This window comes from Theobroma cacao, chromosome 3 (genome assembly GCF_053813885.1).
Source record: "Theobroma cacao isolate CCN51 chromosome 3, ASM5381388v1, whole genome shotgun sequence".
NCBI classification, from domain to species: Eukaryota; Viridiplantae; Streptophyta; class Magnoliopsida; order Malvales; family Malvaceae; genus Theobroma; species Theobroma cacao.
In genome coordinates, this window is record NC_142641.1 from 42,078,093 (window position 1) to 42,094,106 (window position 16,014).

General features: G+C 35.5%; 3 protein-coding genes, 2 long non-coding RNA genes and 4 other non-coding genes across 12 annotated transcripts; 6 read left to right on the forward strand and 3 right to left on the reverse strand.

Moving 5' to 3' along the window:
- Positions 1–485: 485 nt before the first annotated feature.
- On the forward strand, positions 486–565 carry LOC148763839 (small nucleolar RNA U61). Its single transcript, XR_016025579.1, has one exon. It is a non-coding gene; the product is annotated as a small nucleolar RNA U61 (small nucleolar RNA).
- Positions 566–639: 74 nt separating this feature from the next.
- LOC148763840 (small nucleolar RNA snoR14) lies at positions 640–727 on the forward strand. Its single transcript, XR_016025624.1, has one exon. It is a non-coding gene; the product is annotated as a small nucleolar RNA snoR14 (small nucleolar RNA).
- A 92-nt stretch (positions 728–819) lies between these two features.
- On the forward strand, positions 820–913 carry LOC148763841 (small nucleolar RNA Z101). The gene has a single exon (XR_016025617.1). It is a non-coding gene; the product is annotated as a small nucleolar RNA Z101 (small nucleolar RNA).
- Positions 914–1,221: 308 nt separating this feature from the next.
- Positions 1,222–1,313, forward strand: LOC148763842 (small nucleolar RNA Z101). Its single transcript, XR_016025619.1, has one exon. It is a non-coding gene; the product is annotated as a small nucleolar RNA Z101 (small nucleolar RNA).
- Positions 1,314–2,786: 1,473 nt separating this feature from the next.
- Positions 2,787–4,124, reverse strand: LOC18606091 (S-norcoclaurine synthase 1-like). The gene is made up of 4 exons (XM_018117327.2): positions 3,882–4,124; positions 3,549–3,796; positions 3,142–3,466; positions 2,787–3,054 (listed from the first exon to the last, which is right to left on the reverse strand). The coding sequence occupies exons 1-4, from the start codon at positions 4,122–4,124 to the stop codon at positions 2,815–2,817; spliced, it is 1,056 nt and encodes a 351-aa protein (XP_017972816.2). The 3' UTR covers positions 2,787–2,814.
- LOC108661340 (uncharacterized) lies at positions 3,600–4,273 on the forward strand. Its single transcript, XR_001927096.2, has 2 exons — positions 3,600–3,741; positions 3,873–4,273. It is a non-coding gene; the product is annotated as an uncharacterized LOC108661340 (long non-coding RNA).
- A 1,436-nt stretch (positions 4,274–5,709) lies between these two features.
- On the reverse strand, positions 5,710–7,646 carry LOC18606092 (Peroxidase superfamily protein). Its single transcript, XM_007039508.3, has 4 exons — positions 7,370–7,646; positions 7,042–7,233; positions 6,485–6,650; positions 5,710–6,292 (listed from the first exon to the last, which is right to left on the reverse strand). Exons 1-4 carry the CDS (start codon positions 7,583–7,585, stop codon positions 5,871–5,873), a joined length of 996 nt encoding a protein of 331 aa, XP_007039570.2. The 5' UTR covers positions 7,586–7,646; the 3' UTR covers positions 5,710–5,870.
- Positions 7,647–8,159: 513 nt separating this feature from the next.
- On the reverse strand, positions 8,160–14,920 carry IP5PII (myo-inositol polyphosphate 5-phosphatase 2). 4 transcript variants are annotated; one of them, XM_007039511.3, is made up of 12 exons: positions 14,669–14,920; positions 13,642–13,997; positions 13,436–13,541; positions 13,260–13,352; positions 12,746–12,833; positions 12,552–12,656; positions 11,048–11,870; positions 10,574–10,758; positions 9,960–10,068; positions 9,234–9,382; positions 8,864–9,080; positions 8,160–8,612 (listed from the first exon to the last, which is right to left on the reverse strand). In XM_007039511.3, the coding sequence occupies exons 2-11, from the start codon at positions 13,669–13,671 to the stop codon at positions 8,867–8,869; spliced, it is 1,902 nt and encodes a 633-aa protein (XP_007039573.2). In that variant the 5' UTR covers positions 13,672–13,997; positions 14,669–14,920; the 3' UTR covers positions 8,160–8,612; positions 8,864–8,866. The 4 variants fall into 4 exon arrangements, with proteins under 4 accessions (XP_007039573.2, XP_017972814.1, XP_007039571.2 ...); XM_018117325.2 differs by having other exon boundaries at positions 8,160–8,686; positions 13,642–13,994; positions 14,669–14,918; XM_007039509.3 differs by having other exon boundaries at positions 8,160–8,686; positions 14,669–14,918.
- A 190-nt stretch (positions 14,921–15,110) lies between these two features.
- Positions 15,111–15,732, forward strand: LOC18606094 (uncharacterized). The gene is made up of 2 exons (XR_001927095.2): positions 15,111–15,274; positions 15,391–15,732. It is a non-coding gene; the product is annotated as an uncharacterized LOC18606094 (long non-coding RNA).
- The last annotated feature ends 282 nt before the right edge of the window (positions 15,733–16,014 follow it).

Here is a 16,014-nt window from a genome sequence, read left to right on the forward strand (position 1 = left end):
CAAGTTTTCAGGAAAAAATGAGGAAATAAATAAAATTTTCCAAAAAATCATTCCAACTGTTGGTTTTATGAAATATTTTTATTTTTATTCTATTCTACTTAGAAAATTTGCTTAAAGTATAGTTTCTCCTTAAACATAAAAGAAATAAATTCCAAACATTCAAATACTATAAAAATTTGGAGTCCTTAAAAGATTTTACAAACCCTAAGGCTTAAATCCAACATAAGCCCAAAGCCCATAACTTCACTCTATTTTTTTTTTTAATATTTAGAAATTCGTTATTTGCCACAAACTAGGGTTTTCTCTCTGCATCTATAAATACCCTTTTCGCTGCGGGGCTTCGTCCATTCTTCAGCTTCGATGCCTAGGCTAGCCTCTGAATTTTTCTCAATTAAATGCTGTCCTTGTTCTGTTTCTAGCTTCATTTTCATTTTTTGCTTTGCTATGTGTAGTTAAACACAAAATCCTCTTGGGTTTCTTTGAAAGTGCAGTGATGAACATTTTTCTGTGTACCAGAGGAGTCTCCTGTGACGGTAACACAATCCCTCTAAGAAGTTCTGAGCTTACCCTTTTTGGATTTTGTTCTAAAATTTTTGAAGGTTGTTAAAATGGGATTTCTTTTTAATGGGAGGAGTAAAAACGATGTGATGATAGAAACTCAATGGTCTGTCAATCCACTGATCTAACAGTTTGATGTTACCTTGAAGTTCCGACAGGTTCTGATTGCCTTTTTATTCCTTCCCCTTTCTCTTATAAATTTCCTGGTCGTTTTGATTTGTTAGGGTTCAGGGTTTGAACTTGTTTTTTCTGATTTTTGTTATGGGGCATGTGATGAATCTCATTTTTTTAATGGGTAATTTGCGGCTGAATTGTTTCTTTGATGCCAAAACACCTTGGAGACCTGATGCCCACTTTTTTTATATGTTTGAAAACTTTGTTTTGTTTAGGAATTGAACCCTGATATTATACTAGCTCTCTGGATTCCTTTATCACTAGAGTTATGATGGCTATATGCTTATTAATCATGTCTTATATACTAGCATGGTGGTAAAGGCATTTGTAGGGTTGGGCTGAGATTTGAGTTTGATTCCATCTCCAAAATAATTTTTTAACTGCAATAGATGTTGATGGAACCTTTTTCTGTGTGCTAAGCCATTCAATGTTAAAGTTTTTCTTTAATTCGTTTTATCAATTAAACTAATTTTCCATTATGGCTATGCGCTTGGGCAACTGAGGAATTCTTTTGTTTAGTGGGTAATTTGCGTCTGATAATCTTTCCCTGATGCTATCACCTTGGAGAACTGATGCCCTTTTCTTTCATTAATGTTTTTGGTTAAGTAAACATTTTATAATAATAAGGAATGCCGACTTGAATTGTTTTTTGGATTGCGCATTAGGTTGTCATGTGTGTTAGCGTGTCTCCAGAAACCAAGCATTCCTCTGTCTTTGTGTTCTTTTTTCCCTTTTGGTCAAAGCAATACTGCTTTGATTTTTTTTTTTATGTATATCATTTGGGTTTAAAACTAAATAGAAATGAAATTCAGAACTTTTCCTTTCTAAACTTGAAGTGTTTCAGAGAGTTAATCTAAAGCGCTCATGTACAAGGGTATTTGAAAACATTAATAACTGGTGGTAGGGATTTCATTTAAAGTTTAGCATGTTCTAAGCATAAGGTGATTAAGTTTATGCCTTGATATAGATAAAGGAGATAGGTCATGCTAAATTTTGAATGAAAATCCTTTCATTTAGTTATTATGGGTGTTATGTCAATGTTCTAAATGGTTGAAGTTGTAACTCAAAAACATGATGACTACATCATTATTAGAGAGGGTTTATGATTCCTTGGGATCTTTTGGGGCATGAAAATAGCTCTCTAACTAGAAATTGTGCTTTATCAGATTGAAAACTCTAAAGTAAAGGTAAGCTTAGCAGGTTTTGCTATGACACTTATTAGCAAAATCTAGGCTTAGCTTCTTCTCACGTAGTATGTAAAATATCAAAATTTTAAAAGAAAAAGTGTAATTAGGAAAAGTCAAAAATAGAATTATCTTTGGAAGGCAGTGAGTGGTAATTGTGTTTTGACTTGTGAGTGGCAGATGATTGTATTAGCCGACTGATGCAATTTAGAATGTTTGTCGCACACAGGACACTGTCAAATTTTACTTGAGTACTAGGATTCTGCCATGGGTTCTTGTCAAGGGCTATCTTTTGAAAGATTGTATTGTCATGCCCATGTTCTATTATATGTGAGTTTTTCAAGGTAAGTATAACGTTAGATAACCTCTCGAATGCTCCTTGTTCTCACGCCTTCTTCTTGACGAACTGTGATTTGGCCGGATCTTATGATCAACAATCGTGTCTAGAGACTCAAGACTTTTCTGCATCAGTTTTAATATGGGGTGATTGTTTATGATAGATTTATTAGGTCTCTTTTTAAGTGTTATTGACTTTTTGAGGTCTCTTGCCTTGCTAGTGTAGTGTAAATGATATGAGAATTATACCAAACTTAATCTGATGTTTTACTTCACTGTGCAACGGATGTTCTGAGAATTCAATTTCTTTTGCAATGCATTCTATTTTGGAACAGAGTACCGAAATGATAAATGAGCCTTGGAGCTGTACGGTGAAACAAATTTCCTAATCGGATAATCATGTTAATGGCAACTGTACCATCAGGCTGGAGCAGGTTCCTTTCATTACAACTTTATGTAACCAAAATTTTCTTTGCTTTTTGGATAAACTTATGGTAAAATTAGCTTCGAAGTGTTTAACACGAACAAAAGAGGTGATATAAAGTGTGACTAAGAGTATGAATTAGAGCTTCATTTGTTCTAAGAGACCTTTCCCATCAAGTTTGCTACTTACACTCAGTTTCACGAACTCCTCATGTGACATGGTCCTGTACTTGGCTTCCTTTGCCTTGACAAGATCTGGCAAAGGACCAATCTTGGTGCTTCTGTTTGAACTATGAAATGCGGCAATTGACAGGCGCTCCGTCACCGGGTTCACCACAGCTCTGTGTTCTATGCTTTTATATTCTCCATTGCTCATAATCTGTAGTAATAAGAGCCCTTAGCTTAGGATCATTATCTATGCACAATCTGTCGAAGTCTTGAGTCTATGTAACTACAAATATATTACCTCAATCACGTCTCCGATATTGATGACAAATGTACCGGGGATGGGCTTGACGGGCACCCACTTGCCATTTTTCTTGATTTGTAATCCGTCGACTTCATTACCCTGAATCAACAGCGTCAAGGCTGTAGCGTCAGAGTGTGGTGATAAACCAATAACCTTATTTGCCTGTGCGCAAGGTGGATAATAGTTCATTCTTATGCCTTGTGTCCCATCCTCAAAGAAGCTTGCAAGAGTCTCAAGATCAGTTCCCAGGTTCTTCGCCATCAGCCTCATGAGATGAGTTGCAACCTTTTGTAGCTCCATTGAGTATTTCTCCAAGGTTTCTCTGGAAACAAACGAAGTAGCGGACGATTAATACTTTGATTAATTGACTTGATTTGGTATATTGCACGCCGATTTGTGGTTACCTGAATGAAGAGGGGATTGTAGGCCAGAATCTCATGTTTCTTATGGGCACAGGCTGGGGAAGAAGGAACAGCATGTCACCCCAATCAAGCTTTTGGTCTTCTGACACTACAAAGGCTTGGCCGTAGCCTTCAATGTTATTTGGTAGCTGTGCACAAGCCATCTTCTCCTCCAGTGGCAACTCAAAGAACTCCTGTATGTCAATCTTCATCTTCTCAATCACTTCATCTCCTACCCCATGATTGATTAACTGTTCCACGATCAATATAAACTACTAAGGCGATCTTTGTATACAATGACAAAGTCATCAAGAAATATATGCACAGATTAGGTACCTGGAAGAAGCCCCAGTCTTTGCAAGCCCAATGGAGTTTTTCCAGTTCATCAGCATGGCCAAGCTTGCTCATGTCAATCACTGGGATCCCAAGGGATTCATCGAGAGCAATCACATCGAACTCAACCTCTGGCCTAATGTACCTGGATGGGATGTCTTTCAGGTTCTTGGATGCAAGAGCTTGGACATTCTCAACAGGTAATGAACCACCAAATCCATCTCTGATGAGTCCCTCAGATTCCATTTCTCAAATTCTCATTTGACGAAAGTCCTGTTTCCTGTTTATAATTGTTGAGTAGTATAGTCAGTTAGTCACATTGTTAGGTAATTTCTAAGCGTTGGGTCCAAGCATTTGTCGTTTATGAATCGAGCGAGTACAACCTTTTTCCACAACGCTTTAAGACTTTGCCGCCCTTGACGCATAACTTCAACCCCAAATGTCATTATTTGCTTCTAGAATTTCTTTATGGGTGACACCTAACACTTTAGTTTGTAACCACTCCTTTCGAAATCTGAAATTATTACTAGGAACAAGAATATTATCTTACTAGATCAACAACAGAAAAAGGGAATACATGATTTTTATATTAGAATAGAGTCTAATAAAATAATTTATAAAATAAAATAGCTATTATGTAATTGAGTATTACGAATAAAATAAAAAATATATAATTTTTATGATTTATCGTTGTATTTAGTTGATAAAAATAATTTTAGAATAAGAAATGAATAGAGGATAAAAAGATAAAAATATTTATTATAAGATATAATTATTTTTTATTTTATTTTTTAAATATTAATAAGTGATTATTTATTTAAAATATTAATAATTGATAATTTAATTATTAACATCTGATTTATAATTTAATCATTGACATTTTAAAATATTAATATTTTGTTTATAATTGAAATATTATTATGATTATTTAATTTAACTTAATTTAATATATTTTTTAAATATTAATAATTTATCATTTATTTTAAATATTACTAATTGATAATTTAATTATTAATATTTTATTTATAATTGAAATATTATTATGACTATTTAATTTAATTTAATTTAATTTATTTTTAAATATTAATAATTTATAATTTATTTAAAATATTTTATTTATAATTTAATCATTAATATTTTAAAATATTAATAGTTTATTAGAAATTAAAATTAAAGGAAAGGAGGAGGAGAGAGAAAAAATAATATTAATTTTTAAAATTTGTAAAGAGTATTTTGATCTTTATCATTTTTTGAGTTTATTTCTCAATCATAGAATAGCTTATACCATGAAGAAGGTAGTATTAGCTATTTTTTATTTTTATAAAAATGGCTATTCCTTTAATTATTTCACAACCAAATAAAACAATAAAAGTTCCTTTGGAATATAAGAGGAGGGACTCTAGTTTGTAGGGTAACGTGCTTTAGAGTTCAAGCATCGAGCTCTGCTGTCATTCTTTTGTTAGATTGCAAAATGATAGAAGCACAGGTCAAGATCCTGGTTGACAGGGTCAAACAAATTTGTCATGAAGGTTTACTTGTTCTCGAATTCGAACGAATTGCATACCTTGGTGGAGAGCAGACAGGTTAAGGCCGTTCTAACTCCTGCTAATAATCTTACCTAACTCGTTAATTTCCCTAGGTTCACCAAGGAAAACTGATGCTTTGCTTTATGGCAGGCTGATCCAAGGAAGGAAAAAACTTCCTGTCAAAGAATTGTTTCTTTTTTCGAGCCTTTTGACCAATCTCATCCGAAAATGATCACCAGCTTGGAACCGTGCTAACTAATCTAACTGATATCAATTCTTACCCTGGAGGTAAGTAACCATAAACATGAAGTGGAAAATCAACGACCAATTTTATCCATCAGTGGCTGAGATATGCCTGAGATTTTCATAGGTTTGGTACAAAATAGAATCTGTTCAGAATTATTTAGGGATACAATCTTAGGTGAATATTACTACAAAGTGAACTGTAATCTAAAAGTAGCACAACCTAAGGGTTAACAAACCTGCAATTCTTTCTGATTTCTCCTTCATTGCCAGTCAGTACATTTATGTTGCCCATCTTGACAACTGAATTGGCAAATGAACTAAAGAAAAGCTCTTGATTAGAGGCATAAGCCCACACCAGCTTTATTATCTCCCCTTCATGGTCTTCTGTGACTAACACATTGTCAGATCCTAGCAAACCTTTTCCTCCAAGAATGTTAATGAAATAGTGATTGTCAAACTTTGCAGGAGTTGAGAAATCAAGCGGTGCAATCGCATTGTCCCTTCCAGAACTCGGGCATATGGACCGTAGGGCTCTTCGGAAAGTCCTGTACCTTTTGTACTTGTCATACTTTTCTTCTATGTTTATGTCGTAGATCCTTTGTCTGAAACTCAAACATCTTGCCTTTCCCAGTGTATGGCTACCTGTTGACAATTAGCACTCGAAAAATGGTAATGTGCGAGGAAGCTAAAATTGGAATTCTATATAAAGCATGAAGATTTGAGCTGAAAGGAAGGTGAGAAACTAACAATTACACTATACCTAGTAGTTTTTTATGCTGAAATTGGGATTTGATCTTATTGGAAGGGCATACGTGAAAGATTTGAGAAAGTTACCTGACAAAGCAACCAAGTCTTCTATGTCAAGACCCTGTTCGTTGAAGTTGGCAATGAGAGTCTCCAGAGAGGAATTTGGAGCTGGAATGAACTGGTTTGCACCATCAAAGCTTGCTTTCAGGGAGTCTTTTCTCCCTAACCATACTTTCCACCTTGGGCCTCCTCTCTAATGAAACAAAGAACACCTCTGTTACAAAGATGGAATATATCATGGTTGCATCAGCTACACTAGCCCACTTGTTTACTCTATTTTCCGTTCTTTCTTTTAATAATAAAAAAAAAAAAGCTAAAAAGCTTGTAGCCATTACGCTTTCCTGAAATTTGTAATGACTTGTTCATGCACTGAGTGTTTCAATTCTATGGGTGACAAGGTTAAATCGAAAACTGTTAAGCATTAGACAACTGTCTCAAGCACTAAGTTTAATTTCCTCTATGATAGGAAACGCTGCCTTCTAGGAGAAACCTCTTACTAGAATCATTTTCAACAACAAACGTCAAGATGCCATCAAATGGACTTAGTAATAGATAAAGCAAAATATTATGAGAGATTGAAATACCAATGCAACGGCATCGCGAGCAACCATTGCTAGAATATCAGCACAGGAGACAGTTAGGGGACAAGCCTCTTCCAGAATGTACTTGATCTCATCAATGACCTTGAATCCACGTAAAGAGTTCTGGTTAGGTACTGCTTGCTTTTCACTAACAATGTCTCCATAGTTGTCCAAAAGAACTGATGCATCACACCCCTGACCCCAAGGTGACATCAACCAAGTGAAGGAAGAAGGAAGTGATTAGCTTGATGACTTTAATCAAATAATAACCATGAATTACAAGGGTGTTTCAAGTTTTATGACCCGGAGATACAGAGAAAAGAAGTCTAACCATGACAAAGCAATCATGGAAGTGCAAGCGAAGAAGCGAGGCAGCCATCCGAGGATCTTTGAGCACGGCAATCTCAACATTTCGGCTTACAATTTCTTCTGCCAAGGGGCATGTCTCTTTGTAGTAATCAAGTACCAGAAGTTGATCATCACTCAAAACTCTAACCGCGTTTAAAACCAAAACCAGTGAAATCAAGAATGCTCTCATAATCTCCATGGAAGAAAAATGAGAAACTGGTGCATGTAGAAAGCTGGCTCAGGTTATATTGCATGGGGTAGGAATGTTGCAGCAACATATCGATCTATTTATGCACACGTTTTTGACCTGATGTTCTCTTCTACCGTTAATGTCTCTTGTTATGTTTTTCAAGCCAACTTTGTCTTAAAAAAAGTTGCTTCCAGCTCTTAATCAAAGTGGATACAACTACCTTAACCTAACCATTCTGTGTCTTTATCTTTTGTCTTTGAGATCATTAAGGTGGTTTTCTCCTAATCTTGCCACTGCTACAGTCTGAACGATCTGGTGCAAAACCAAAAACAAAATTTCAACTCATATATTCTAGCTCAAGCTTTTGTGGTGTTTTTAAAATCAGTAAATTTATGGTCAATTTATGGTTCTGTCTAACACTGGACCTTTTCCATGATGCTGAATTTTCAATGAACTTCTGCAAATGAAAATTTAGTTTATAGTTGAAAGCTTCCAAATTTGCGCCAGTAAAGAGAAAAAAGAGAGCAGCAAAGAGATAAGAGAAAAACTAGACATGCTGGAACCTGGATTGTGCATTGAGCCATTATGAAAGGAGGTTTAAAGGTAAAAGTATGACTGCAAAATTTCAATAGCTAGAACTCGGTCACTCTTTGGAAGAGAGGCAGAAATAGAAACTTAAAACAACTAGACTATAACAATATACAGATGGAAAGTACGGCATGGCCAAGACTAATAGGCCCTAACTCAGAACATCAGTTTTGCTCTGAGGCGCTCTTCTAGCTAAAGCGCAAAAGAAGAAAAGAATGTTAGTCTCTACACATTCACCCCACCACAAGTAATAAAGCTGTTGTTAAATGCACACCACATAGTCTGACTCCGACCTTTACAAATTAGTTATTCCTGCTATCATCTCTTGAATGCAAGGTACGCTTGCATATTTCTTGTATGCTACGTTATTGTTGTCCTGACGTGGCATCTGGAAACTCATTTTTTGGAGAAGACACCTTTCTTCCATCTCATCGTGTTACTTGGTATCCTGCTTCCGGAATAATGCATGTAAATTGGACATACAAAGCATAATGAAGCAACAGAAAGCTGTTTCCATGTTACCTAGTCAGTGAAAGAGAAATTATTGTAAAACATTGAATATCAAATGAGAGCTTATTAAAATAGTACCAAAGGCATATAACACATTGGCTTCAACCTTGTTCAGATTCCTAGCACAGAGACGACATTCATCAAGACACTAGTTTGCTTGATAACTCATTAATTATTAAAGTCGATTACCTGCTAAAGTTCTAATTCTCCATTTTCATCAAAGAAAATATCAGGATGGACAGCAGCAGTGCTAACATTGAGAGCCCTTTGCAACTTCCGATGGTCCAAGACTTCAACTTCAACTGAAAACATTGAACTGACTGGTCGATGATCTGAGAGTCTTATTTCTGCTCGTTGGTAACAAAGTTGTTTTATGCCTTTTCCTGACCAGAGTATACGATCACACCTACCAGGGGAAAAATGCACATAATAAGCAGTTAACAGTGTGACTTTTATGATTTATCGGTGACGTTATGCAAGATATGTTGGGTTTACAGAAACCTTTCTAACTTTTATATCAGATTTGTCATCCAGCTACTTAACAGAAACTTGTGCTTACCATGCTGGAGATCTCTTCTTCTCCCCTTCTTTCGGGATCTCACCAACATACCTATCAGAATTCATTTCATACTTGTAGGTAGGAGGAAAGTCTATTAACCCCTCTTTCCATCCATCAAATACATGCCCACTACACAGTTCTTTATGTAGCTGTGGCACAGAATTGAAGCCATTAACATTTGTTCTCATCAAAACAGTATATATTTTATTGCTAAGAGAAAATCAGAAGGAAAGAACAAGACAGGTCTGCCACCTACCAAGGAGAACTTAAAGAAAAATAGTGATGATACTCGGACATTTTATTTGTTAACCATATAATATTAAGAAAAATTAGTGCGCCGACTGATGACAATTGACAACCATATCCAGAAAACCCAAACCTGATACTTCATCAGTTTTTCCCCTCAATGAAAAAACTCCATGATTGGATTTACTTTTGGTTAAAAACAGTATGATGCCTTTTTGACCACAAAGGTCTGAAAACTCAATAGAGTTTCTCTTCCCTAACAGGTAACCAGGTCTAAAGCACACATTTAACACACAAGTTAGACCAAAAATTGGATTCAACATAAAGTTTTGTTCCATTTCAGATGAGGAGACAGTCACAGTACTACATGTCACCATACCCAGCAATATGTGTTCAAAAGCAGAAAACTTAAGCCAAAAGGCTCGGAAGGCTCAAACAAGTTTGTATAATTGGGAAACACTAGATCATTGTGATTCTCACCTGATCATTGTCAATTAGTTCATCCCAGCGCTTTAGAGCAACAAGCTTTCTCACCTCCGCACCCGACATATTGAGACGATAATTCAAATCCCCAAACCAAAACATCTGACTGTTTACAGAAGCAACCACTTACAAAATCATGTCTCAGGTTGAATATAGTGATAATATAATCCTAAGGTGAAATTTTCTCAACCATCAAAGTTCTTTTTTTTTTTTTTGAAGGGCCTCAACCATCAAAGTTACTCAATAGTTCAGCCATAGTTAGTGATAAAAAATTTCTAAAATATCTTATTTCTTGAAGTTTGCTGAAAATTACAGTATCACTTCAAGTCTAACTTCATTATCTTCCTGATTCATATCTAGTTAACCTTATGCCATTTGAAGCAAAATTTCCCTTCAATTTCTACAGTGCTTCATCTCTACTTAACAGTTACAAGAATAAGCGAAGAATATAGGTTATAACCAGAAAGGGCAGGAGAGAATTGACTTGCACTAGCACATCTATACCTCAGAATGAGGCATGCTGCTCTCCTAAAATCAACAAACTAACTAATTCTTGCTTAAATTAATTATAAACTGAATAAATCAAAATTAGATGCTGAAATTTTGCTTACTCATGAGATGGAATTGTTTGTGGTTGATCACTATCAAGGACAGATGAGAAACGGGTACGTCGTATAATTTCATACACATCAGTGTTACGCCTCTGTTCAGCTCCATCCTTCTGACCTGATGTCAGATGAGAACACACAAAGCACAGCCTGGATTGAAAAAGAGTCATGCTAACAGAAACAGATCCCTGCAAAAGCAAAATCCATTTAGGCATTTTCATTGATTGATCAGTATTAATGGTAAAATGTCATCCACCTTGCAGCCACGCACACATTGCAACACATCAAAATATGGAGGGCATAGATTTCATCAATCTAAAAGCCACAATGTCAAATTGAAATGAAGGAAGCATCCCTCCATTGAAAGATTCTACCCAATGTAATTCATTGCACAGATATTTACAGAAGCTACAAGCGCCATAAGGTACTAAAGATATAAAGCCTAATCTACTTCTAGAAGAGAAGAACAGTCATTACCTTGTTTCCCATGTATCCCATAAGACCAACTCCAACAGGAGAAACTTTTAAGTTGTTTATATGTCTCCTCAGCCTCTTTCGCACCCAGACAGATATGTAAATTCCAACCATTTGTTTGCTAACTATTCGCACATATGTTGGGCGTGACCTTGTCCTATTGTTGTCATGTCGCTCCATTGGTGCTTCTGAGAAAGTATCATCCTCCTCTTCAGAAAACTCATCAGACATCTCAGAGAAAGAATCAACAACTTCTAGCTTCTGTTGCGCTTTCACCCACATTGACTCTAGGTTTCCAGAGCTATGGTGTGATCTTTTCAATCTGCTTCCTTTTAACACCACATCATGAGGACTGCAGAAGATGGAGTTCTCTGTCAGATTAAAGCCAATTCTTGCTGAGCTGCTCAATACTCTCCGCAATTTTGAATTTGAAGAGACAACTTGTGGGGTTGCATCTAATGAACGTTCAGGCCAGTCTAACCTAGTGTCAAAATCGACACCATATATTCTCTTCAGCTGTAAATTTTGTCCGATATCAGCAACTTTATTCAAATCTTGTCCTTCAAAGTCATAACCATTAGCAGTCTCCAAATAGTTATCACACATCATTTCCAATGGCAGCGCATCTATTTCATCTACTAATACATCTGCAACTGAAGATGTCCTTAACACAGGAGAAGGTGGGGCACTATAGCATTTGTGCTTGCTTTCAGGTTCAAAAGATTTGTTCAGAGTTCTTCGAATGATTGCCTCCCATTTAGGAATTGGCCTGCTATCCTCAGCTCCCAGTACATTTCCAGCATTCAGAGGGACTACCTCTTGGAAGCTGTACAAAGCAGATCTAGCATTAGATTATTAGAGGAAAAAAAGGAACATCTAATATCAAAATCAATAATCAAGTGAAAACCAACATTTGAGAAAGAAAGCTAGATGACAGTATCTCAAGTTCTAAGGGAGGCCAGTACTCTGGCTGCTGGCATAATTGACAGCTCCCTAGCAATAATGCCTCTAAGAGACAACAGGATTTTTACTGGATTTGTCGGTTTTAGAACACTAGGAATCTGATAATATTTATAACTCAAGAACAAAGTTATTCAACTGAAAACCACAACATATTTTTTTGATGGAGTAGTAATGTAAAGCGAAATTCCTTAAACAGACTTTGGCACCAGAAATGCATTGCTGATAACCAAAGACAGCCTATACCTAGATCCATATTCTCCATGCTGATTATAATTACGTGGAGGAAACCAAACAAGAAATGATAAGGTTGATTCAAAATTAGATGCTACTTTTGTGGATGTAATTATGATCTGCAAAAGTTGTTGGTCCATGATCAGCATCAGATAGAGAAATTTGTAAATTTGCAGATGCACATTGTGCTCACAGCCAGAACAGGCAAAAGTGAGGAAGATTAAATGAAGGAGCACCAAACATTCTAAAGATTTTATTAAATTTTTTAAAACCTAGAATGATATAAGATCCAACAGGGAAAGGAAATACTCACCCAATAATGTAAATATCTGCCTGCTCATTTGTACAAAGCCAATCATCAATCTCAAGATCCTCACATGGAAGTCTTCCAGCAACATTCCAAGTGCCTATTGTCACCCTATAGGCAACCACGATATGTTTCAATAAGAATTAAAACAGCAACACCTTAAGGCTTACACTTTAGGCATAAGCATCTTGCAGCCAAACCTCACATCCTTTGTATTTATGTACTGTGCACGCAGAGTTTCTGATTTTCCCCTCCTGTGTCTTAATTGATAGCCCTTTGAAGGTGCATCTGAATGATGAAATATCAAAACCATACAAAACAACTTTAGACTGACAAATTATTATATAACAGCAGCAATTCTCAGTAATTAACTAAAAACTTAATTAGGCTCATATTTTGATCTCCATAGTACACGGATGTGTACATTGCATATATTTTGATAGCTTTACTTATCAAATTTTCTCCCGTTGCCCCCATATCATCCAAAGTTCACATGGATGATTAAGATCCAAGGCCATCCCAGGGCCAGATCAACAGAAATCAATGTACACCTCATAGCTGGAAATCGCACATATTTTAATAATGATCCTAGTAAAACAGGCACAGCAGAAGGGAACAAGAAGAATCAGCATGGATGAGCTTGACTATGCTCTCAAGCTCAAAATAAAGAAGGTATTAACAAGGCAAAGCACACATGTAGAAAACAAATATTGCCTGAAATTTGGCTTCTGCAGTCAGATTGGTTTCCTGGTGTCCTATGGGTATGATCCTCACCACCGTGCAATCTTGAATCTTTAAGAGAGCAAGCTGGATGAAAATTGCAGAAAAACATCATCAAAAAATCAGAAAGTACAAGGGAAAATATGTTGCTAAACATGAGATGACAATACCGTCATCTTCACTTTCAGTTTCAGTGTCGACTTCATCTTCACTAAAATCATACACCTTTGGCTTTATATTCAACCATTTCTTCATCACAATGGATGGCCAAAAGGCCTGAAATCAAAAACAATTGACCAAGTTAATCATTAAAACATCACTTTTATCTAAATTGCAAATTTGGGTAAAAGCAAAACCAGGAAGCACCAAAGCATACCTCAGAACGCTTTCCCCTCCTAGTTTTCATGGTCTTATATCAAAATTTGAGTATAGAAGCCTTAATTAATAAGCTTTCAAAGAACAGGTCCTTGACCTTGAGAATGGAAGCAGAAGCGGGTGCAGGAGTCTGATTGTCACTGTTCTAGGAGATTAATATATAGAATTCTCACCGACCATTACAAACAATGGCCCAAAGTCGGCTTATATGATGCCAAGCACAAGGAAGATTCATGCTAGGACCAAACAGAAAAAGACACCAAAACTGTGGCCATGTTTAACAGACATCCACAACCTCAACTTGCAAAAAAATAAAGAATTCTCAATGGTACTCTTCCCACAGGTCCTAATTTCCTGCTATAAAACAGCAAAAGCAAATCATAATATTATAAAATATTCAATAATAACCCAGAAACCAGTCCCTACATCTGAGCGTTTGACTCATTGATTGGTGCATGATCCTCTACCTATAGAGCACATTCGAAACCCCTTCTCCCAATTATAGAAAAAAAAAAAAAACCCAGAAACCAGTCCCATAAAAATCAAAATGTCACTTTCAAGACAACAAAATTATAGTCCTAAAATCAATTGATAATGCGGCATGCTTTCTACTCAAGCAATGCAATGGTCAAGAAATCCATGGACAGAGCAGTAAAAAACAATACCACTACTTATAACTCATATGAAAACCCAACAGAATTCAAAATATAAATAAATGCAAATCCGAACGCGAATCAACCAAGATGGCAAATTGCATCTTAGGATTAAGTAAACCTAACTGGTAATAAACAATTATAAATGTAAAAAACTACTGGCTCCTAATCACACTTAGAACCCAAATCATTGAACCTTAAGAATAACCAAAAAATTTCCAACCACAAACGTTGAAACAAACTTAAAAACTTGATGGCATGACATAAGCCAAAACACAAACACTGATTAAGACAAGAAACCATAAATTTCAAGAAAAGATAAAAAGACAAGAACTCATAAACGAGGAAGATATACAAAAGAAACACCGATCATACCATCAGCAGCCAAGATTTGGTTAGACCCCACCATGTATAAATATTACTTGAAACTTGCAGCAATCCAACTAAAGAAAATGGAAGGTTGACACTGGACACTTTAAATAACAAGTTTAAGTCAAATGGGTAATCAACACAAACTAAAACAACATTTGATCAACAACAGCTGTAGACCCGATTGGTAGGACGGCTTCATGCAACACAAATCTTCTATAAATAGCTTACATGTAAATAATACTATAATACTACAGAATATATAAATATAAAGTTAACCATATTATTATTATGCATGAATGATAAGATTAGATATTTGAAAATTTGACACATGAACTGTAACCAAAGGGACCACATGATTGGGATCACCGCACTATATGTGAAGGTAAAGAGCTCTGGGCTTTCAACTGAAGAGCCCCATCTGCTTTCTCTCACTTTACTTTTTTTTTTTTTTTTCAACTTTTTGTGAGGTTTTTTCTTTTCTTTTTTTTTTTTTTTTTTCCATGGGTTTTAATCATTGCATGGTGGCTTTAAGGTCGTTGATTATGAGGAGAGACCTTTGATAACAGCCATGAAAGAAGAATAATAACTAAACAGGACAGGCAAGGGAAGGTAGGATTTCTTTTGTTTCCCCTTTGTTTCCCTCATTTAAGAGAGAGAATAGCAGTATTACCCTACATTTCTTTCGTTTCTTTTCTGTTTTTTTTTTCTTTCTCTTTTGCTTTCAGAAGAGGTCCATGTGAACATGCGTACGGCAAGCTGTACTAGTGGAGTTGCCATTAAGACAGGAAGTACTGTTCTTCTCTTGGCGTAGGCTTAATGTGATTACGACTTGTCCAAAGCTCAACTTGGAGTTGTGGGCTTCATCCATCTTTGCACCGAACAAGTCAAATACTCAATGCTGTCTCTTTCCTTTTTTTTTTTTTCTTTGAAATATCATGTTATGCATTTTATTTTTCCAATTTCTTTGATGCTGCTATAGATGCCTACATTTTGTTTATCAGATGGACCCATTTAAATAATTTATATATGTTGATGTCATGCAATAGAGAATCAAGGTTTTGAAAGTATTTTTTGATAATACTCATTACAATACTTTTCAGTTATTTTTTTTATTTTTATACAAATTAAGATAAAAATTTTGATTTTGATATATTTTATATTAAAATTTAAAAATTGTTTATAATATAGATATTCAATATTTTTTAATACGAAAAAGTCAAAAATTGTAAAAATAAATTATAAAAATTAAGAATATTAAATGTCTAAACAAATTAAAAGAAAAAGGGATGGAGAGAATAGTATTTTGTAGGATTTTATATTTATGCTCTGGAATTTCCTGTTCCCAGCTC